The following is a 24,923-nucleotide window of genomic DNA, read 5'->3' on the forward strand; positions in this document are numbered from 1 at the left end:
ATTTACCTCATGGTTCTTTATTAACTGTTCGATTAATAATCTCCAATTCCTTAGGTCATAGTTGACCCTAAAGTATCTGGTTTGATTGATGTTCCCCAACAACCAGCTTCCTTTGCCCAGAGAAGTGATCCTGTGGTGCTCTACAAACAGCATGTTTTTCAGGATGAAATAGATTTAGATGTTAATGATATATAAAGTATATTTTCTTAATACCAAGTGTAAAGTTACTAATAATTATTATTGCTCAATTAAAAGCTAATCTTTCACGTAATCATTTGCATCTAGGATATACTAGTAAATGTTTAGTAGGTTATAACTAGCCTCTATTCCTGATAAAATCCCTATCCCCTACACATAATTGTTTTTTCAACATACATGTGACCTAACATGTACTTGTGTCTGTGTGACATAGACTATATATGCATATAGTATGATTAGAATGAAGGGAAAAGTTTTGAGAACTACATTCTCTTAACGCGTTCAGTAAGAAAGTTATTAAAACAATCGAGCTCATTTATTTCAGAGTCATGGGTGTTCCTTGCCTCTTCCTTGTGCTTTCTTGGAAATACTATAAATAACAGATGATGCAGCATCATCAATAACGCCGGAAAAAGAAACTGCATTTACTTAAGACTCTAATATTTCTACACATAATTAAAAACAAAGATAATAAATTTTGCTTATTGGAATCACCTTGGAAAATAGTAACTTGATTATATTAGCCAGGTAATTCAATTAAAGAAAGCGAGCTGGTAAAAACAATCTTATAACTTCTTACACATTTAACTCCTTCAAATATGGTACATATGGAGAATGCTATTCATTTTCAATTGTTTCCTTATTTATTTACAAACCATAGGTCACAATTCCAATGATTTTGTACTTCATTGTGGATGCTTTCAGACCTTGTGTGTCCTAGAACCTGCATACTCTTTAAATAAAATATTTTTAATCTTTGTGCATAAATGTAAGGAAATATATGTAAGTGTACACGTATACATGTATAAAACCACTGCCATGGAGTCAGTTCTAACTCACAGTGACCCTATCGGGAAGAACGGAACTGCTGCTCCTGGTTATGAGGTCAGCTAGCCTCATCTTTCTCTGAAGGAACAGCTGGCTAGTTTGAACCAGCTTGCAGTCCAAATGCTTAGCTTGCTATGCCACCGTTTACTATAACATGTGTTCATGTTCTCTATCTACAAAGCCTCCAGGATTCAGCAGAGCTTATGCTAAAACAGTGTCTCATGCCCAAGGGAAAAATAAATCATTTCCATGATAGCTCACACCAGAAAATGTATCACAGAGACCACGTGCAGCCCATTGGAGTCAGCTTCAGTCCATTGTCAATGTTTTTACATCTCAGACTCCAAATCAGGTTTTCCTATTATTTCCCCAAGGACGCATTCAAACATATAGTTTTTGAATGGAATCTCTTTACATAGAGTCCATCAGAAAATAATTCTACTACCACAAAAGGTATCGTGGACAAAAGTGGTCATTAATTGCTCAAAACTGGAATGAAGTGGAAGATTTAGTCCAAACATGCCAGCAAGATGAAGAGGCACCTATTACAGTCCACTAAAATATAATCCCAAACTATTGAAAAAAATCTAATATTTAATGTTTCAAAGCACTGTACTTTGGCCACATTTATATGTAGTACCCGTGCAAACGAGGTTCAGACAGTTGTAATTCAATTGTCCAACACAGCTGAAAATAGTCCATCTCAGGTCTTCCACCATCTAGGCTTCTTTCTAGTCTGGTCTATGCTCCTGACACAACGTGGTATAGTGCTTTTACTATCATAAAATACACATTTTCACATTCCTTCTCTCTTTTTAATTTGAAAGGAGAAATATGACAGTTAAAATAAACTAGAATAGGGGCAAGAAAGTCATGCCCGACTATACATCTATATACATAAATGTTTAAACTTCGATAGCATATTCCTTTTTTAAAACCACTTTACCTATAACCTGATGGACAAACAATGGCCTATAAGGTCCCTTTCAATGCTACAATTCAATGGAAAAGAAATGGTATACATTCTCTTAGGCTGACAATTGATCCCTAGTTTAATAGTGGTATGCAGAAGGAAAAGTCTATCAAGTTCTATTTTAGAGTATGAATGATTTTCTCTACCTATGAGACTTTATAATCTCCTTTTCTTCAAAACTTCAATGTTTATCCACACAATTGCTATAAAGAAGCTTTAGAATATCATCCCCATTTTATGGATGCAATGATGACAAGAGATATAGTTAACAAGAAAATGTGGCAAGTATAAAAAATAAAATTGAAACATTAAGGATACTGTTTCTGTTGATCAACTTTGACTTTATTTTCATGCATCTGTAAGTTCACAATGATCTATTCCTTATAAAATATTAAAATCATGTCTGAATTCACAGAATAAATTGGATCTCCCCACTCCTTAAGTAGTCACTTTATAGGTGATAATATTTAAAATTCAAGCCTCATATCTGATCATATAATTTAGGGTTTTACAGGTTTCAAATTGTCATGATTTATAATTATTAAATATAATTTAAAAGTTATTTCATGCTCATCTTTTATATAAATCTCATGTGATATAATTGGCTCTTGTTTTTAAATCAATTTTATTCAAAAATTTAAATCTATACTCAAATTAAAATAATATGTATGTATAAATGATAAAAGCAATTCTTACCCCTTTTATGTAGTCTGGTCAGTAAAAAAGAAGGAAAGGAAATAAAAGGCAGCCATCTCCTGCTTTTAAGTTTGCCATTATTAAACTGATAACTAAAACCTGAAGGTTATTACTGTTCGTGAATATTTTTATGTCTCTGGTATAAGTGAAATCTGTAGAGAAATAATCCCTGGCAAGATATAGTAATACATTCTTAAATACCTTTTCAGTTCTAGTTAATTATATCCCTAAAATATTCTTCAAATTAACTAATGGCAAGCAATGAATTTTAAAGTGTTCTTTTTCCATGGCCTCGTGATGTACAGTGCATGATGAGAACCATAAAAAATTATGGAAGCTATATTTTGAGGGTCGGTAATAATAATTAAAATTTCTATTTGGAATGTTCCCAAAATGACACAAGTCTTAGGCCATATCAAAACACAGAGCAGTTAATACTTTAAAATATTTTAGTTCTTATCATTCATTTACCACCACCACACACCCAACACACACCCAACACACATACCCAACACACACACCCAACACACACACCCAACACACACACCCCAGGACCAAAAGAAGAAGGTGATATATTCTTTACAAACTTGGCTGGCTGCAGATGAGAAGAAATGTCAACCAGGATAACAAAACTGGAAATACACAATAAACTCTGTGATAACTTAGGTGGACTTCCTCCCTAAACTTGTAAGAGAATTAAATGATAATGTTCTGTAGCTCTTTAAGAGTCACTGGCATACACCCAATGACAAAGTGTTACATAACTAAGAGATCGCCCAGACAGCCTAACAAAACTTTACAATTTTATCCACGGTAAATAAGGGTGTGCTCATGAGAGAAGTATTAAAAATAACAGAAGAAAATCACAGCCCTAGACCTAGCTCTTTACCTAATTTGCCTACGGACTTGATCCAAGTTACCATCAAATTGTAATAAACTCATTTAGAAGATGGGGATTAAAATCATATTGCTTCTAAGGGCTTCTGAGTCTCAAGTAAGCCAATGCTGAAGGCAAAGGTGAGAGCACTTCAGCACTAGTTTAATGTTTACTGACCTTTCAGAGCCAGTGTCTACTCTATTCTGACTGTGTTCTTTCCTAAAATGTAACTGAATGTATTGCCTTCCACTCTTGGGTAAGCAAATATCCAGTAAATATGCAAGCTATTACATTTATAATGCCTAGATTGTTGGTATTTTCTCAGTGAAAATGAAAGAGAGAAAAAATTTTGGCTGTTTCTAATAACTTAAAAATTGACTTAATACTTTAGGTAGCGTTTTATGTCATCTTTAGAAATAATTATATATTTATCCAAAGGGCTTCAAAAATTTAACTCTCAAGAAAATATGATGATGATAATCAAATTTAAACTTTATAATTAACTATGGCCTTGTGTGAATATATGTGAAATAAAATCTTTACTGACCATGAAAAATTACAAAACATTGATCTGGTTGTTGTCATTAAAATTTGGCATTTTTTTACATGTGTTTATAACAATTGACCAATGCGTTTTTCTCCCTGGCTTAATGCAGATACTTTTCATGTACATTAGTTGTTTGTTTTGAATAAAATAGGAGATAACATATAAAAGAAGTTGAGGTTAACCAATCTTTTCTTTTTATCTAATTATAGTGTGGTGTCAGGTTTTTACTAGGCCTCATCGAAGTTCAGGACTTCAAGAGAAGACGGTGCATAGGTAAAATGACACTGAAAAAGGCAAACTAGAAAGATGACTTTTATTTTTAGCTTCACTGGGAATCGGTCACCCCAATTTGTGCATTTATAAAGCATTTATAAGGCCTTCAAGTGACATGTGGAAAACTTACTTGCTATTGAGTAAACACTTGACGGTATTGAGCAACCTTAAGTATTAAGTGTTACCATGTTCGTGTCAAATAGAGAACACTGCTGGGATTGAAACAAAAGGACACCTTACACTCTGATATGTGTGCAGTGCCTGACTGTGGGGTGGGGATGTGCCACTCACAATACCCCCTTCATAAATAGCATCCCCTAGAGTTTTAAAGCGTATACCTGTGCAGTTGTTCATAGCAGTTCTTCATATTAACATTGGTGATATTTAAGGCAAACATGTTGAAAGAATGGACTGTCATTATCCTGATTAATAACTCAAGATGAAGCAATCTCTCAAGTACAACCTGTATTGGTCAAGGGAAGGCTTATGGTCTTCCCAAAAAGGAGAAAGTAAAGGATAAAGAGGAAATACCTTCTCCAACAGGTTTCCAGTAAGAACAGACTCCCTATAGCCCTCACCTTCTAAGCTGAGTGTTTAGGCTGATTCAAATATATAATCAGTAAGTACTTCTACATTTCTTTAACTTTCTCATTTCCACTCTACATTTCAAAGGGATATGTCATAGTTTATTTCTGAAGATTATTATGTCTCATGTTTCTAAGAAATGTATGGAGGGATGGCATAATTCAAATCGTTGGACAATTACAACTCCCTAGTTTCATTCACCATGTAATAACATATTATGTATTCAAGTAAAGGTGCTTCATGGGGATAAAAGAGAATTATAAAGGAAAATAAGATAGTAAGTGTGAATTCAGAATCACGAAATAAACGCTAACTCAAAGCAATTAAAAGAACAAATTGTAATGAGTTATTTTAAAGGAGAAGAAACCAATAAATGTTACAGTCAGCATTTCAATGTACCACCACATTACATGTGAATGTCTTATATACAATAAACGTGAATGGAATTGTAACTCTTTATAATATGCAGTTTCATATTAAAATTACATTAACACGAAATTATGAGTAACCTTCACCCCTGGGAATTACAAGTGTTTATGTTTCTGATAGTCAGATTACATTCTGGATTCAGTACATTTTGCCTATATGTAGCCATGCATCTATTTTGAGTACTTAACTGTGCCATGTATGAAATGAAACAAACATTTGCTTATTTACTTAAAACAAAAGATATATGCTCAAAATGATGTTTATAGCATAAAGAATTAAAATACACTAACAGCATTGGTGAAAGCAGCAAGGGGAAAAAGGTAGAAAAATGTGACCTTCTTAGTGCCACTGAAGTGTTAATAGAAGATGATCATCGCCTTTTCTCCAACTCGCTGGGAAGCGGAGCAAAAGGAACCCTCATGTGGACCCTGCTGTCCATGGAAGACTTAGAAGGGACTCAAGTACTCTTCTGTGAGTGATTGCAAATAGGCCCCTCTCCTGTTTGGCGCCATTTACACAGACAATAAGGAGCCCTGGTGGTGCTGGGGTCAAAGAGCAACAGCTGCTAACTAAGCGTCCCTGGTTCAGTCTCACAGCTCCTCTGGGGGTGAAAGAGGACACCGGTGTCCTGTGCGTGCAGGTACAGCCTGGGACACCCTAAGGGGCAGTGCTCCCGTGTCCGAGGACTGCTGGGAGTTGGAATCTATTTGATAGCACTGGGTCTGTGGGTAGAAAGACAATGAACTGGCTCTTCTCCCTGCACCTTGAGGTTTGACCCCCAAAGGGTGCACTTTGAGGACAACTCTAATCCTCTCCCTTCAAATCCAATAATTATAATTATCTAATCCCATGAAGGATATTGCTTCTCTGGTCTCTAAAAGAGATAGTCTGAAAATGCAAAGAAAGACAGTGGAATGGGATTAAAACTGTTGCCTCAGTTTCAGTTTGTGAGACACTGCTCTAATGGGAGTTCTGCTTACATTTTAATTAAATGTGTGATTATGAAATTATACAGTTTAAAACAGCTACGATGAGATCTACAAAAGCATTTAAATGTTTTCTCTTCACCATGAAAGGAACGAATAAACAAGAATTATATAGGCAGGGTGAAAGTGGATGAGTCAGAAATTATACCGAAGAGATCCTCTTATGCTTTCTTATCTTGTAGAGGTGATTATCATTCTTCCATCTTCTCTTTCTAGTTTGTCTTTATGCACATTTTTATAACCCCAGAAACCAGAGGTTAAGTTGCTGAACAATTATCTGAAACCAATTGTCCACAGGGGAGAATATATATCTTACCTGATTTGTTAGACACCCAAATAATTGCTTCTGAAGACACATGGCTTCTATTTCCTACCACAATGGTTAATGGAATCTGCCACAGGTAGCTGCAAAATAGAAGAGTAGCTTTAAAAATACAAATTGGTGTTCATTTGAAAAACATGCATCTTCAGAGGGATTTTTATTAATGCTTTTTAGGGAAGCTACCAAAAACAACAATAAAAAAAGCACTCAGACATCAAAGTAGATTCTAATTCATTGTTTCTATCTCACCAAGAAGACTGTGCACTCAGAAGTTTTCTGTCAATGTAGAAGAGATCTCCTAATAATATACTTTGCCAAAAAAACCCAAAATGTTTGCATTAGGAGTTAAAAGTGGCTAAATACTACAGTATATATTGATTTGAATCTTAAAATAATTCATTTCTATTGTTTTAATATTAAACACTAGTGATTTTATGTATTCACATTTCACCAATTTCTCCTTATTTATTTTATAACTGTTCAGAGAGATATTTTATTATATTTCCATAAGGTTAATATGGCACACATAAGGTGATTCAGGCAAAGAGAATAAAACAAGACTGACAAGATCCCCCTAAAATCCATATAAACACAATGCACCCGACAGGGCACACCTAATGTCCTGCTGATTTAAATGAAATTTCCAAATGGATTGGCCAAGCACCACCGATACTTAATGTTCAAATGTGGGTCAGAGTTATAAAAGAGAAACATTTGATAAGGTTTGCCTTTTATAGTAATAAAAATCAAGGCCTATATGTTTACATAAAGTATCTATTTAATCTGAAAGGCTAACCAGTTAATGATAGATGATTTTACATTGCGTTCAAGCATTATATTTTATTTTCTTGAAATATAACCTGATTCCTTCAACTAATCATTGTGCTATTGCTAAACAGCTGGAAGTTCAAAGCTAAGAACTGTCCCACGGGAGGAAAGTGGGGCAATCAGCAACTGTACACGTTTACAGGGTCAGTAACCCTATGCAGGGTCATGACGAGTCAGAATGGACTTGCTGACGTGGGCCTGTCTTGTTGTTTTAGTTTGCTTTTATCATTGTGTCATTGGCAAGACTTCACAACAAGCGAGCAATGAGTATTAAAGTCATATATTTTGTTTGTGATATAAGAAGCTATACTGTGTCAGCTTCATAACTGGAGAGCGACTGGAGAACTGAGAACCAGGGGAGACGCCGAGTGACTGATCATAAAATGGGCGTCTTTCTGGAGATTTGGGAAGAGCAGTGCTGAATCGGTCCCTCGACACATAATTGTTTTACGTGTCACAGAGTTCATTTCTCACACTCACAATTAATACATGGGAATTCATCAAGAGTAATATGTCAGATGGAAAAGAGGAAAATTCATTATGTCATAACAACTGCTATCCCCAAAGTCAAAAGTCAAAAGGCCATCCTTGACATTCTGAATTTTAAATGATAAGCTGAACTTAATCAGAGAAACATTTCTGAGTGCCAACCATGTGAAGGTACCCTGTTACACTGTAATTGACTCCACATAATCCATCATGAAAGAACCAATTTATTGTTGCCTAACCTGGTTCTTTGGATAGAAGTTAGTGAACAAAACAATTTATGTTCCTTAAGAGAGGCCTCGACGCATGCAATGAAAAACATGTGATAAATATATGACAATGGACACACCGTGGGAACATCACAGCCAGATTATTTTATTATTTTTTAAACAGCAACCCTCACCAAAGATAATTAATCTATTTTGGTTAATTGGAAAAATAAGTTAAGAGGCAATAGTACCTGGATCTAATCTAAATGCTGGATCTAATTTTCAATTTAAAACACAAGTTTATTTTTTGTGTGTACTTGCAAACAATAGATATTGGAGACATTCAATTAATTACTCTCTGTAATTAGACCGAAAGGAACTGGGTGGAGTATAAGTAAAATGAAAGACCAAATCAATTTCTCTGTAAGACATAGACTAACTTTATGAACAAGACTTTATAGGTGTATATCTTCCACATTGAATTGACGATCTAAATTGTGAAGCCAAACAGATATTAATTAAAAAGCAAACAATATATACGACTAAAAACATCTAAAGACCCTCTAAATAAGTCTAAGACTCTAGTAGTATGTAATATTTTAAAAAGTGATTAGAAAAAATTAATGTGTGTAGTTAGATTATGTTCTTGTTGTTTCTGTTTAACTGATCATATGGATATCATATTTTAAGTAACAATAGAAAATTTTCAAAAAATATATCCCTTTCTTCAGTAGTTCTTAAGAATTCTGATTGTACTAACATGGAAAAGAATTGGTACGTTTTAAAAAGTGGAATGAGAAAAATCACACCCAGGAGTTGCTACTAACATTCACGAAGCATTGATGCACACAGGGAAACCCTCCGGAGACTGCTGCAGGCGGGGCCCATAAGGAAAGGGTGAGTGTGCGGACACACAGAATGCCCTGTCGCCCAAGACTCCCAGGAGGTGCCCCATGCTTCAGGTGGTATTAGTTAACAGTGAAATGTATTAAATTTATAATGAAATGAAGGAAAAACAAACTACGAAAATTCACAACTTCCTGTGTACCAAAGTCCTACCAAGGATTTTATGCACTTAAACACATTACTAAATATATGCAATTGTTAGAAATAGCAAAGATTCATTCTTCCTCTACTTAACAGCTAGGATGTACATTTATTACATATGGAAAAATAATTACATTACACATTTAAAATGTTCCAGGTAAGAGGTAATGATAATTGTCCCACAGAACAGTCATGGCAAAGCGAAAGTCATGATCAGTAAAGCTGGGTGCTTTGGGACCTACGGCTGGCCTGTAGAGTGGGGGGCCTTTGGCCACTTAACTGGGTTTGCTGATGCACAGAGCTGGAGCTAAGTGCTTTGGGCTGAACCTTACACAGGAGTGCCATGCTTGCTGGGTCTTTGTTATCACCTGGAAGCGAACTTGGTGACTTCTCCTGACAGGACAACCATGTCCTATGTATTTTTCACCTTGATTGTATGTAACCTGTAAACTTCCTTAAATAAAACCCTTTAATCTCAAATATTGTCTGTGAGTTCCCAGTTGCCCCTCCAATGAACGATCCAAGTCAGTAGCTGAAAAGTCGAGAGCCGTGGGAAACATTTATTTTAGCACGTCAGCAATGTCTCTTCTAGAGACCTCGGAAGGCTTGTACAAGGAGCACACAGACTTGATTTTCAAGCTTTAACTGAACATTAATATAAATTAAGCAATAATCTAAGTGGGGAATAGTAAATTCTCATCTAGAGATGGATTCTGTCCTACTAGGAAAATTATTTTAAATAATAGAATGTCATGTATATATTTTTTTTGCTCTGTTTGCCATTAAATGGATTCTGACGCATGGTCCTCCAACAGGTCGGGGTACAACTGCCTTAGGGTTGTCCGGGTCTGCTGTCTTAATGGGAGCACACTGCTCCCCCTTTCTGCCAGGGAGTGGCTGGCAGCTTCGACATGCCATCTTTGCTGGCGGCTGAGCACTTTAACACTACGCCACCAAGGGGATTTTAATTTTCCTCAACATTTTTATATACCAATTTCTCAGATTCAGAACCATCCAGGTGGTTTTATAATGCCAGCAGAAGCTAAGCGCTCTGTGCTAAAACTGCTTACTCATGCTGAGAGACTTTCCCCCGTGAAGAGCCAGGCTCCTGGCTGACACCTCTGATGCAGGTTATGGGCTGGCAGAGTATTTTTGTTCAATATTTGTTCTGTCATCTGGGTGTCCTTTCTGTTTTTCTGCATCGGGGAGGCCTGTGTCAGACTGTTCATTCTCAAAGGCATGGCCCCAATCTGGCTTCGCCACAGTCAAGTCGTTTTTGTGTACTTCGTGGTCCATGCCGAAGCGTGTTTCGCCTGGGGCCAGACGGTGGGTGATCAGGGCAGCCTTTGACAGCTGTGGGGACCCAGAGAAGGGGACGAAGCAGTGACAGGCAGATCCCGACAGGGTGAAGGGAGGAGTGTTATTCTGCGTGTTCGAGCAGTTTAATTGCAAAAGGCAACTCCTCATACCTGGTGAAGGCCTCTCTCTACTTGAGCCTTTAACCTCCATGTGCCCCCATCTTGACGAGAGTAGAGCAAACTGCAAAGTCAGCAGTTTGAAGCCTCCAGCTCTTCCGCTGGAGAAAGAAGGGGGTCCTACTCCCAGCCCCAGCTACAGTCTCAGAAACTCCCAGGCTAGTTCAACCCTGTGTTTAGGGGGGCTAGGAGTCACCATCAACCTGATGGCGCAGAATTGGGTTTTCATCTGTATGGCAGCAGACCTGCAAGTCTGTCCCCGGCAGCATGGCTGGGTGAGAACCCAGGGCCAATCTTTCCATTCTAACTGCTGTGGAGCCCAGCTCCTTCCTACACCTATAGTATCGTATCGTATACTATAGTATCGTATTGTATAGTATAGCTGCTGTACCAGTATTTATCTCAATACAACAGTGAAGACTTCATGTTTTCTTAAATGGAGTTCCAATATCAGCCACCAGAAAATGTTCATGAATCTCCCTAACACTTTTATTCACATCAAGCTAACTTGGAGATGCTATCCATTCATGTAAGCTTAAAATATTCCCCACCAATCCTACATAATAATGGATGATGAAGTCCAGCATCCTAATTTCCCAAGGTGATAGGACACAGCATGAGTAAACTAATATGAGCACTTCTATTTACTTATTACTTTTGATCTCTATACTTGCCCTCCCTTCACCCCTCCAATCCCTTACCAGGGCATTCTATATATAAATTTAAAAACTGCCTGATTTGAAGTGTACTTTCTTACATTGACTCAGTCTTTACTGAAACAAAGTAGTAAAAATAAACTAGAAAAATTGGATAGAATGTTTATATTCTGAATTTTAAGTAATTAAATGGGTTCCCCAATGTTAAATTTATAGCAAATCAAAATTCAGGTGTGTTTTCTATAGTTTTAAACACCACATTTGAGGGAAAGAGAATATATTTTCATATTGCCACTTCTACTTAAGATCACCTTAAGGTATTTATTTAGTTTTTGAGTTTTGTTAACTAGGATAATATTTATTATCTAAATACTTTTGATTTGGTTTTCTAGATTGATCCCATTCAATTCACAACACACCTTAACTTTCTTAAAGATGATTAAAAAATATTATAACAAAAAGTAAAATATCATATCTCACATTTAAAATGATTAGAATAATTTAAAATAGTCTTCAATGAAATACCATAAGTGTGCTCATCAATCAGGGGTTAAAATATGTAAGGTATCGGCAGTAAAAGGAATCAAAAATACCATATGGAAATAAAGAAATAAAAAGAGTCTTAACTTATATTTCAGAATTATGTTGTCAAAATTATCTTAAAATATTAAAATTAAAAGGTGAATGGCAAAAAGAAAAGTTCCTATATTCATGTTAAATTAAAAGAGAGTCAGTGGTACCTGCTGTTTCGATGTTCAAAGGTTTTGGTCTTAGCACTTATATCATAAATGAAGCGTTGCTGGGTAATGGTTACCCTCTTTTCGGCTGTTGCATTTCCCAAGACGGTGATAACAGGATAGCCCTTCTGGAGCGTCCACTGATCCATGACTTCTTGTATATTTACATATTTTCCATTCCTCTTCAAAGCCTTTAGAACCCAAATTGGATAAATGAGCTTTATAAGCATGAATTATACATATAATTATATTAAATCATTTTCACTTTTACCTTTAATATTTACCTAAATATGAAACATTTCAAGATCAGTGAAGCTAATATAATGTGTTACTAAAATTAATTTTCTCACCTTAAGTTAGGCTTCATGCATATATATATGGAAGTTTCATTAGCATTAATTTTTTTTACATAATGGAGAATAAAATACATTTTACTGGTAAAGTAAATACATGCAGCATCATTAAATATCCCCAGTGTGTCTAGTTGGTATATTTAAATATTTGTCATGCACACAAGAAAACATATTTCCTTAAAAACTTGCAGTATTTCTCACTTTAGCATGACTCACTTCCCAAATATATTAAAATTGTATTCCATAATTATTATCTTTTTAAAGTATGAAAGGCATCAATAACATTAAGTACATTTAAATCCCATTGTATTTTTATTACATTTTATATAGCTCATTACTATACATATATAAATAATATGCGACAAAGGAAATAAAAGCTCAAAATGAAAACATACTGTCAGCGTCAATAAAAGTTACCAATGGTTTGGGTTCTTTTTCTTCCTATACTTTACCTCTGAGAAGGCATTCCAGAGATCATTTCTGGCTGCGTTGCCATACTTATGAATGGTTAAATAATCCTACAAAGAAAATAAGATTTGAATTACAATTTAACTGCTAAGCAATTACCAGTTAATATAATCATTTCTCAAATCAAATAAACAATTCTATTTGCTGTGCTTATATTGATACAAAGAGAAATACTCATAAAGGTTTATAAGAATTAAATTTTAAACTATTCAAAAAAACTTAAGCATAGCATATTTTCTAATTAAGTATCAAATAACTTTAATCTTTAAAAATTATTTTTGAGAGTTGAATCATTTATAGATTTGGGGGGGTCAAAAAACATCCCTTCATTTATCATGTCAACCTTGGCTTTTTGAATTAAATTACCTCCCCAGTGTAATATTTTGGGAAACCTTGCCCATCAGGATTTTAGACTGGAATCTAAAAAAATATTTCATGGGATAAGAACAACTCTGACAATAACAAATCTTTACTGCGGTGGATGTCTTTCGAGTTCAGATTCCATGGAAGAGTATAAAATGAAAGCAATGTGTGGTTTTGTGTGACCCTTATCAGAAGGCCTAACTAAGAAAGATTTGGTCAAGTGGGACTGGCTGATTTTTGTCTACGTAGCCAGTGTAAATGAGTCCCAATGGCCTTCTGTTAGTCAAACAGGTAAGAGGTATCACTTTGCCCAAAGAGGACTGTTGTCACAGGCTTTCTAGTGCGAAGGTGCCTATGATCACAGGGATAAATATTGCTTTTCATTGACTTGATGAAAAAGTATTATTAAAAAGAAATTTTATCCTGGTCTAATATTTTTTTAATTTAGGAATTCCCAACTATTAGTTAAACCTACACACTCTCTTTCTAATTTAAGCCTTCCTCCTCTCTGGGAGGCATGGATGCATCGCGGTGAATGCGTCCTCAGTTATGACGACTGGGCACTTAGTTTTCCGATGTCGAAGTGGGAGAAGGAGAAGAACATAGATGATGTTAAGCAAAGTGTCTCATTTGAGATCCTTTCAGCCCTAGAACTTGGAGGTAACAGGCAAATGCTTAATTTACATGCCAGTTCTGAAACTGGGGGAAAAATGCTGACTCCATTGAGAACTTTATGTAAAGTGGGATGCTTTGGAGATAATTAAAGTTGTAGAAGCAGATTTTCTGAAATACAAATTGTAGCACCTGTGACAGATTGAGCTTTTGTGGGCAACTCACATGTTCAGATGGCACCTCCCACTTAATCAGACGCCTGGAGAAGCAACATCCACACTGACTTAGCAATGACAGATTTCTCATCAAGATGCTCTGGACAACTTTACTGCGAATTTAGATCTCCAAAGAACTAATCTGAACCTGGAGTTTAGCTTTGGGTAGGAGAGCTATATGAAGCACTCTCTATTTGAACCCTGGGACTAGGATTTAAATCATTTTCTGATTAGGTGTTAAAATTATTAGAAATTTTGCTTTTAATTTGTTTGTGTGTGTATCTTGGGGGAATCTCTTGAATACACTGAAAAACAATGGACATTGAAACTTATAAATGTATGTGAAACATCTATTTAAATGAGAACTATTATTGTTGAGTTCTGTTTATGCAGAGGTATTGGGATAATAAAAGAGAGGCAGCAAAGGGACACCGACGGATCTGGAAAGGACCGATGCAGGAATACAGGTTTCCCCTTGGGGTGGATCAGAATATCTACAGTCAGTCCACCATGAGATCGGTTGGATCTTAGCTTGATTTTGATCATTAGCTCAATGTCTTTTTTACTCTCCCAATTCTGTATAAGGCTCCAATTTGTTTCTAACAAGCTGAAATGGCAATCAGTCAGGATTAAGAAGGGGGTCTTCATATGCCAGGCTGGATATTCAGGATAGAAATGGTATGTTTTTGTTGGAATCCCATCAGCTTCAATATTCATGGCATTGGAATTCTTCAGATTTCAACTGTCTTTCCTCCCCAAACACATATTCTTTAGTTATCCCAGCCTTTCTCTTATACAACAACGATATACATATGGAAATATATTCTTAGTCTTTGGAGAATTACAAAGAAAATGTGAGGATCATGCCTATTAAAAACCATATCATCTATTTATTCTTTTATTTCCATGAATTGTATAATGCACTTAGTATAGACCAGGAAGGTTTCGTGGGAATGGAGGAACAGTGATGGGAAAAAGGTCGTTGAGAAAAAAATGTAAATAACAAGATGCAATTTGAGTAGGTCCCTGTGACTGAAGCTGTGAAAGTCTTGGACCAAAAATTACAGAGCCAAAGCAATTCCAATGGTTGGTGCATGTTTACATCGAACGACTTTAAGTTCTATTCTAACCTACCAGTAAATGAATATGACAATGATTGGATAAGAAATTTATTAATAAATATAGACACATATATGAAAATCCAACATTAGATATGACATTACAATATAAATGTATAAAGTATAATGCTTTGACATCCACTGTAAGAACAGTGATGGGCTGTCTATACTAGATATTTCAGAAATGAAAGAAGTTGAAAATAATGAAGATGATTAGTTGAATATACTTATGAGACCTATCTAGCAATATAAACTGATTACAAGTTAAAAAGGGATTAACCGAAAGCATATTCTGATATAGCTACCTATGGGAAAGCCAACATGCATAGTAGTTAAAAGTGAAGTGAACTACTTTAAAATGTAGTTAAAAGGAAGGTTCAATATTATATAACCCAAACCTCTCTGCCATCAAGTCAATGCTGACTCATAGTGATCCTCCGAGGGTTTCTGAACTGTAACTGTTTGCGGGAGTAGATAGCCCTGTCTTCCTCCCATGTACCTGCTGGTGGGTTTGAACTGCCAGCCATGTGGATCACAGTCCCACACGTAACTACTACACCACCAATAGTGATTGAGGTGATATTAGCTACAATAATCTTCTTAATAAGCTCAGGCTACTGAATAGGAAACTGAATTACGTAACCAACCAAAGGGTAGCATCACTAATAATTAAGGAATGTTTCACATAAAAAACTATAATGTCATTTGCCTCTCTTAACACTGAATTGCTTTATATTCCTTCACTTAATTCACATAACATTGGGATAGGTAATATAATCATTTAAGATATCAGGAAATTTGAAATCACAGACCCTGGTCCATATCCAAACCCCATACATATGTCTACAGCCCAATATCCACTAGATTCCCCAAAGATAATTAAGGGTCATATTCAAAGAAAGCTAAATTCACTCTCCTCCCCCAAACTGTCTCTTCTTGAGGGCTTTTCCCCAATGATGAATGTGAACCAAAGAGTCATCTTTCACGCCTTCCTGTCCTTCCCGTCACATTACTGCTCTGATATCCTGAATCTTCCTCTAAGGTGCCACGCTACACATTACAGCTTCTCACCTGGACACAGCGCCTGCCACTGCTTCTTCTCTCTTTCAACTCTACCACACACCACTGTGCTAGCCAGCCAATACGGTGTGCTCAGAAAACACTACACCTTGAGCTCCCTCATGGACTAGCCCCGCTGTACTTCCTCAAGCCTCTTAGCACTTGTTGCCCAGTCTCAGATTAGCTACTTTATTTGAAGATGCCTAATACAATATTTTCTCTATTTCCTAGTTCTCCACTCAAACGTTACCTTTCTCCTTTACTGTGCAAATTCACTTTAATAGTCAAGTCTCAATTTTAATGCATTTTCCCTGAGAATCTTTGCCCACTTCTGCCTCCTTTCTAATTCTGAGCCAAGTACCTTGTACCCTATCAGAAGACATATTACTCAGTGTTTCAATTGCCTGCTCATTAATTTAACTGCCCACATAATCTAAAAACTCCCTAAGTAAATCCCACTCAAACCATTGGCATCCAGCTGTTTCCACTGCATGGTCGTCCTGTAGGAGGGAGTCACACTTCCGGTAGCATTTCCTAGAATTTTGCTTCTTTTGTTTTACAGAGATCTGCCATGTTTGGTTAAAACTACTTTGCTTTTGGTTAGCACAGAACACTTCCCCACTGCAGGACTAGCGCCTCTCGCCATAAGGTCAAAAACAAAATGGTACTGGTATCCAAATGATTATGATGTATACCACAAAGTAGAATTGCCCCCTTTGGGTGTCTAAAGTTATAAATCTTTACAGGAGCAGAAATCATATAGAGCAGCTGGTACTTTTGAACTATTGACCTTGCACTTAGCAGTTCAATAAGTGATCTAATATACCACCAGGGCTCTATTGTGTAAGGTAAGGACCTGGTTGTTTTGGCTTATCACTGTTTAACCAAACTGTGTTCCCAATATAGTACGCAATAAATGCTCAATCTGCGTGTGTTTTCTGAGGTTCCTTAGTCAATATGCTTTTCTATTACTAATTTGCAATGAAGTAAAAGATTTATTACACTGATAAAAGCAAGAAAACCAAACCCAGTGCCACTGAGTTCATTCTGACTCATAGCAACTCTGTAAGACAATTCATACCTACTAGCAAACCCCCTATTTCCTGTCAAAGTTATGTGCCTGTGCACCAGGGGAAGCCTGAAGATCTTGGCCTTGCTCAAATGCTGCAGTATTACAGACTGAAGTGTGGCTGGACTTTGCTGGACTTCCACTGGGAGCTCCCCGGGAAACAGTAATCTGTTGACATTACATGGAGCACTATACAATGCCCGGGGTAGTTCTAATTCTCCTAAATCAAAAGCTTTACTTGAATGCAACTGATCTCTTTTGGAGGAGGCAATCCTGCTCAAAATCCGATTTGTCACGGCACATTCCTTTAATCCTCAGCCCTGTAAACTCTGTAAATGCAGTATTTGAAATAATATAACACGTTATTTTATACACAAGTCTTCAGAGTCCCGCATCCCTGAATGATTTCCAGTAAAACAGCCAAGTTACTTACTTAAGCTGCTGCTGCTTCCTTTTTTTTTTTTTTCTTACGCAGGAAAGTAAAAGTCTTATGGGCCAGTGAGCAAAGAAATGTTTGAATATTGAGGGGAGTTAATGAGACAGAGAAAGAGCTGTTTCCGTTCCTAAGGTCCACAAAGCAAAGATTCCTGCAAAGGTACTAGTGCTATGGATTAAAGAGACACTGCCATCTATTTCACTGTCCTCAGGAACTGAAGCAAAACTGCCAGCGTGCTTCCAGCTGTGACCCTCAGTGTGGTCTGTTTCCTGTCCCAGGCCCAACACTCACCTTTCAGACACATCACAAAGGACCCTAGAGGCCAGGCTTTAAATAAATCTACAGAAAACCTCATCCAAATTAGTAGAGTGTTTTCTTTTTGAATTTGTTTGTCTTGTTTTTAATTTTCCCTTCTAAGGCGCAAGCACTTGGAGAACAGATGTGAGAGAAGACTTTGGATAGAGAAAGCGAGAAATAACAGAAGCCTTCAACCAAAGCTGCCTGAATAAGGGATGACTTTGGGGAAAAGTGTAATTACAGATTAGCCCAATATTAGAGACCAAACTCGCTACTGAAGAATTAACTCAAATCACAGTTGGGAACCATTGGAGACATTTCTAACACAGAAACTCTAGTGGTAATCTCTGGAGAGATCACTTTAAATGAATATAAACAAGCAAGCAGAATACAATTTCTAAAATTCAACAAAGGAAATATTAAACATCATCTTATCCAAAAGGCCACTAACACGGACTAGTACCCTTGTGCTGTTCTCAGCGGGTGCTCTACCACACACATATATATTGCTCTCTTGGTCTCAGTTTTACATTTTTTGTAAATAATTATTTTTAAAACTAACATGTAAAGGACGGAATAAAATGACTCCTGAAAGGTCTTGGTATATGCTTTAAACACAGTGAGGATTTAATAATAAATCATTTCATTATGGTTATGCGGTTTGTTTGTTTTCTTTTGTTGAAATCTCCTGAAGTATTCATAACTTATCATAGCTAATTATATATATTTTTTTATCTGAAAACTGACTATACACTGGACTCTGGTCTATGTGCTTTGTTAGTAGGTACCAGTGGTACCTTGGAGTGAAGGGAAATTAATTGCTTTTAATCTTCTATCCGTAGTCATTGTAACAAGCACCAAATGACCAGGTGGAAACATTACAGGAAAGTATGAAGGGCTCTGAGGAGGGAATCAGTCAGTTTTGTCATCTGCCTGAGTATAAGGTGAGTCACATCAGAAGCAGGAAGAAAGAATCTTTTGAGCCCCATTGGCAGAGGAGCAAAATGTATCTGAGGCTTCTGCATGGAGAAGCCTTAGTGGCACTGCATGAGACAGAGCAGTAGGCCTCCTGCCGGCCCAAGAATGAATAAAGCTACATATCTTTGGGCAAGTGGCTGGCTTGCAGAGTGGGGTACCCTGTGGGATATATCAGTACTCCAGGAGCTTTGCAATGCTGTCCTGAGACCAGAGCAGAGACCAACAGGCCACAAGACAGAAAAGTTGAGGGCCAGAGAGAGACTTACAACTATGGGGCATGGCTTAGAAAAAAAAATATTGCAGACAAACCTTAATATTTCTGACCCTGACATGTAACCTTTTTGTTTCCCCAATAAATCCCACAACCATGGGTATTTTATTGAATTCTGTCAAGCACAGACAGGGTGCACACTATCACGGCAGAGAGTAGAGTATCTTGGGAAGGGAGACTGGGAGGTGAGACAGGTGTCAGAGCAGGGTCAACACATTTGGAAGGTGGAAGCATGTCTGACTTCCACCCACCAGAAATCAACTTTGTGTGGATGTGAAGTCAGCTTCTTTTTCCCCTTTGGGGAGTCAGGCATGGTCACCAGACCCTTTCCTCAACCCTTCATTGCTATGGATACGCCTTTTAATTTAGGCAGTCCAGCTCCTAACAAGGAAACCAAAGTTGAGTACTGACATTATAGAAGTACACAGACATACTTTTGTGTACATTGCCTAGCTCTAAAGAAAATATACTTGAGTGTCTGAGTCAACTTGATATCTTCAAATTATGCTTTCTTCTCAGAGTAGTCCACATGAGAAATACCTACTAAAGTCATCTCCCGAGAACCCCACCTTTCCACTCCATCCCCCAAGCTCTCCATGCTCTTGCAGGATATGTATTTAGGTTCCCCTCCTATTTCATTCTGCCTATCTGACTCATCTTCAGATTAAAGTCTTAACAGGTAACATGTTAGGCCTTCAGCCAAATGGTTCATGGTTCAAATACACCCAGAGACACTTCCGAAGAAAAGCTTCGTGATATATTTCTAAACTAAACTAACATTGAAAACACAATGAAGTATAGCTCTATTGTTAAATAGTTAGGGTTAACTTGAGATGAAACAGCCTCAGGTTGGTTAGCAAAGCAAACTTTCAAATTTTGGTTAGTCTTCGGGTTCAGTTTCTCTTGTTCCGGGGTCTGACTCACCCTACTCCAGTATTCCATGTAGTTCCCCGGGATTCTACTCTAAGCCCTACATAGAATTCATTTTTCCTTGAAGTCTAGTATGAATATTTAGAGTGAATTCAACTTGGAACTAAAGGTCAAAGATAGTAGGCATATTGTAATCTCTCAGCCTATTTCTTACGGGAAAAATATTCGGACTTGCTTGATAGAATTTCTTTGAAAATGAAATAATGTAGGGACACACTTAGAATGATGCTTGATACATAGCAAATGAAGCGAAGGTTTGTTGAATGAATGAATGTTGGGTAATAGATAATTCAGGTTGCTATGTCATCTTGTCTAACTGTCCTTCCAATTTTTACATCACTTAAATTATTCAAGATTCAGCTTAAACATCATCTCTTAAAGAAAAGATTCCTCCTCCTTTCTGTTTTCACAACATCTAAACCAGGTGTTCTCAACCTGTGGGCCACAACCCCTTTGGGGGATCAAAGGACCTTTTAACAGGGTCACCCAATTCATGCCAGTAGCAAAATTACAGTGATGAAGTAGCAGTGGTTGAGAAACTCTGGTCTTGAGGGTCTCACCTGATTTGTTTCATTCAAGTTTCATTCTATACTTTCTTCCACTCTACCTAGGACCCTAATGTGATCCTTTAGAAAACTGGGCAATGGTGGTTGGGCATCATCTCATTCTTCTGGCCTCAAGTTTGGAAACTAATATTTGCAAGGTTCATGGTTTCCTTAAGACTTTTGATTACACTAATTTATTTCCTCCAGATAAGAAGAGATCAATAGTAATAGTTGAACCTTAGGTGTCTACTCATGAGTTTTTAGGACTCTAGTCACTATTCAGAAAAACCGAATGTAGAAGTGTCTTTCGAGCCAGTCAGGGTGTGGTATAACACCGATGAAACATACAACTTTCCTCTAGTTCTTCAATGCTTCCTCCCCACAACTATCATGACCCCAATTCTACCTTACAAATCTGTATAGACTAGAGCATGTACATGGGTACACATAGGAGCTGGAAACACCCCTTATGACCAATAATGAGAGTAGCCATACCAGGAGGGTAGGGTGAAAGTGGGGGGAGAAAGAGGGAACTGATTACAATGATCTACATAGAATCCCCCTCCCAGGGGGATGGACAACAGAAAAGTGGGTAAAGGGAGACATTGGTCAGTGTAAGATATGAAAATAATAATAATTTTTAAATTATCAAGGGTTCATGAGGGAGGGAGGGAGGGGGTGGAGGAGAAAAATGAGAAGCTGATACCAAGGGCTCAAGTAGAAAGAAAAATGTTTTGAGAATGATGATGGCAACAAATGTACAAATGTGCTTGACACAATGGATGGATGGATGGATGGATGGATGGATGGATGGATGGATGGATGGATGGATGGATGGTGATAAGAATTGTATGAGCTCCTAATAAAATGATTTTTGTTTTTAAAGAGAACAGTGTCTTCGGGAATGATGTTCTTCAAATTGAGATAGGTGTTCCCAGAGACCTTGGTACCCTGAATCCCTACACCCAGTGACTCGCTCCCTCAGGTGTTTGCCTGCTTATGTCTAAGAAGGTTTCCTAAGTTTGCCCCCTGCATATTCAACATTAATGGATAGAGTATAGACCTGAGTATAAGCCGAGGCACTTAATTTTACCACAAAAAAAACTGGGGGGCTTTCTACTGGAGCTTATATGGTATATTTTCTGCAAAGGTGAAAGCACATTCAGAAATATGCTGCCAAACCTAACAATTTGTTGGTACACTTCCTTCTCCCCCCTACAACGGTTCAGCCTGCGTATCTATCCAAGTATCTTCCATAGGACATTTTTAAAATAAATCATTTATCACAATCCATCCATCCATTGTTTCAAGCACATTTGTACATGTGTTGCCCCCATCCATAGACTTCTGATGTCTGATATTTTGGAAGCAGATCATCAGGCCTCTCACTGGGTGGACTCAATTCTTTCGCCTTTTGATTAGTAGTCAAGTGCGTACCTGTTTGTGGCACCCAGGCATTCTTCCACCAGCATAGGCACCAGTTTTTTGTTTTTGTTTTTTTAAATTAATAAATCTTTTTATTGGGGCTCATAAAGCTCTTATCACAATCTGTACATACATCAATTGGGCAAAGCACCCTTATACATTCGTTGCACTCGTCATTCTCATAATTCATCTCCCACATGGGTTCCTGGAATCAGCTTGGCTTCCCTTTATTTCCCCCTCCCCCCCTCCCCACTCCCCCCTTCCCCTTGGTCCCTTGATAGTTTATAAATAATTATTATATCTTATCTTACACTCCCCGGCATCTCCCCTCACCCACATCCCCATTGCCCATCTCCCAGAGAGGAGGTTACACATAGATCTCCGAGATCGGTTCTCCCTTTCTACAGTCCCTTCCATCCTAGTGTCGCCACGCCTACCGCGGGTGTTGAGGGGTTCGTCTGTCCTAGATTCCCTGTGTTTCCAGATCCCTATTGCACCGCTGTACATCCTCTGGTATAAAAAGGTCCACAAGGTAGAATTGGGGTCATGATAATTGGGAGGGGAGGAAGCGTTCAGGAACTAGAGGAAGGTTTTGAGTTTTATTGTTGCTATACTGAACCCTGAGTGACTCATCTCCTCCCCCTACCCCTCTGGAAGGGATGTCCAGCTGTCTACAGACGGGCATTGGGTCCCTATCACGCACTCCCCCTCTTTCACGGTGATGTGATTCTCACCACCAAGCACACAGCCTAAGCAAATAAAAGGTGTTGAATGGACCATGTAGCAGACACCAAGGAACAAAAACAATCATTGTGTGATCACCTTCCTCACATAATCGCTGAAGATGAAAGTGTGCATAAGCAAATGTGGTGAAGAAGGCTGATGGTGCCCGGCTACTGAGAAATACAGAGTCTGGGGACTTAAAGGCTTGAAAGCAAACAAGCGGCCATCTAGCCCAGAAGCAACAAAGCCCACATGGATGCAGCACACCAACATGGGTGATCGTGAAGGGCAGAGGAGACCAGGTCTCAAACAACAAAGGCACCAGTTTTGGTTTTTTTTACTGATTTTAATTAATCTGAATAGGTCATCTTATGCCTATACCACCTAATGATGATGTGGTAAGTGACTAAATCATAGGGTTAGGCAAAGCACAGGATGATGGCTGAGGAAGAGACCATCATCTTATAACACAGCCTCTCCTCTCCAAGGACAAACAGAGTTACCCGACACCTCCACCCTTATCAAGTCAGGTCAGCTCTCCAACATGAATCAACTGCCTTCTAGCATAGGAAGTAATGGTGGAAACTGCATGTTCTACTGAGAGGAAGTCAGTGGGACTATTTCATAAGAAGTAAAAGTTTGCAATAATTGAAATGAAATGATCAGTAAACAGAGAAATTTTAAAAAGCAGTAGGTATAAAATAACTCAGTCAAAAAGATAAATGTAATCAGTTTAACCTTTATTCAAACCCAATACCAGTGACTTTACCCATGAATGATACATCGGAAGGTGAAGGAATCTTTGGATTATAGAAAAAGATGTTCCCCATCTCTGGCCAATAATATCAACGATAAGCTCATTTTTCACCTCTGAATAGGCTAGCATCCTCATCTTCCATCATTCCAGTGCTCTTTGTAAATATCCAGTTCATTTTCACTGACCTATTCCTACTCTTTTAACTAAAATTGAGGAGACCTTTTAAGTCCCATGGTTTATTAAAAGGTAGAATAGGTAATGACGCATGTAGTTTTACAATTTGTGTTTTTTCAGTGACGCTGCATTTAAGGTTCAAGATTTCTTATTAATAATGTTCTTCAATGTTTTGTAAAACAATTTTAAAAACTGTTATTAGTGTGAACTCGATCATTCTTGTCACATGTTCAAACGGTCTGCAGGAGCACTGAACTGTTGAATGTGGCTTTTAGGGCCCAAGTCCATAACTCTGACCTAACTGCTTTTTTCCTGCCTGGGTCTGGGGCAGAAGGTGGAAGAAGGGACTGATAGAATTCATCTGTGAGTAATCGTGAGTAGGATTTATTGGAATACCATCCAGGTAGGATAAAAAAGCTTCTGAGGAGGGATGCGGTTGTCCACAAGAGTCCGGAACAGAGTGAATCCTGTAGACCCCAACACCCCTGTGCACTGAACCTCGTGGTTCCAGAAGATAGTTGTTACTTCAGAAGAGCACAAGGAGAACCAGGAGCCACAATGTGAAACAGAGTGATGGATGGGCAGCCCTCAGAGAAAGTAAAGCTGAATGCTTTTGTATGACAGACTGCCTTGGGGAGTGGAGTGCCTCTGGCCACTTAATTGGAGAAGCAGGCCTTTCATCACCACAAAAGTAGAGCCAAGTGCCTTTGTGCTGAGGCTTACTAGAGTGAGGTGTCTGGGACACTCAATTCAGGGAGCTGGGCTTGCTGACCCACAGACCTTGAGTTGAGGCTTACAGGGGAGTGGCATGACCTTTGCACATTATTAGCAGTCCTGAAAAAAATTTCCAACACGTCACGATGAGAAAAGTACATCACTTGTGTTATAACTTTTTTAACTTCTTCAATAAGCCTTGTAATCATTAAAATTGTATGTGAGATTGCTGTGTAGCAACTGTAATTACTATTAGAACCTAAA

At 37.8% G+C, this 24,923-nt stretch overlaps 1 protein-coding gene across 4 annotated transcripts in view; it reads right to left on the bottom strand.

The window, feature by feature from the left end:
* LOC142428872 (thyrotropin-releasing hormone-degrading ectoenzyme-like) overlaps nt 1-24,923 on the bottom strand; it is a 277,081-nt gene that overhangs the window by 125,017 nt on the left and 127,141 nt on the right. For all 4 annotated transcript variants that reach the window (XM_075533765.1, XM_075533768.1, XM_075533767.1 and 1 more), the window contains exons 3-6: nt 12,958-13,023; nt 12,156-12,343; nt 6,709-6,797; nt 7-140 (exon numbers count right to left, since the gene is read on the bottom strand). In XM_075533765.1, the coding sequence (XP_075389880.1) occupies nt 7-140; nt 6,709-6,797; nt 12,156-12,343; nt 12,958-13,023 (477 nt within the window). The remainder of the gene's footprint in view (nt 1-6; nt 141-6,708; nt 6,798-12,155; nt 12,344-12,957; nt 13,024-24,923) is intronic.

This window comes from Tenrec ecaudatus, chromosome 16 (assembly GCF_050624435.1).
Source record: "Tenrec ecaudatus isolate mTenEca1 chromosome 16, mTenEca1.hap1, whole genome shotgun sequence".
NCBI classification, from domain to species: domain Eukaryota; kingdom Metazoa; phylum Chordata; class Mammalia; order Afrosoricida; family Tenrecidae; genus Tenrec; species Tenrec ecaudatus.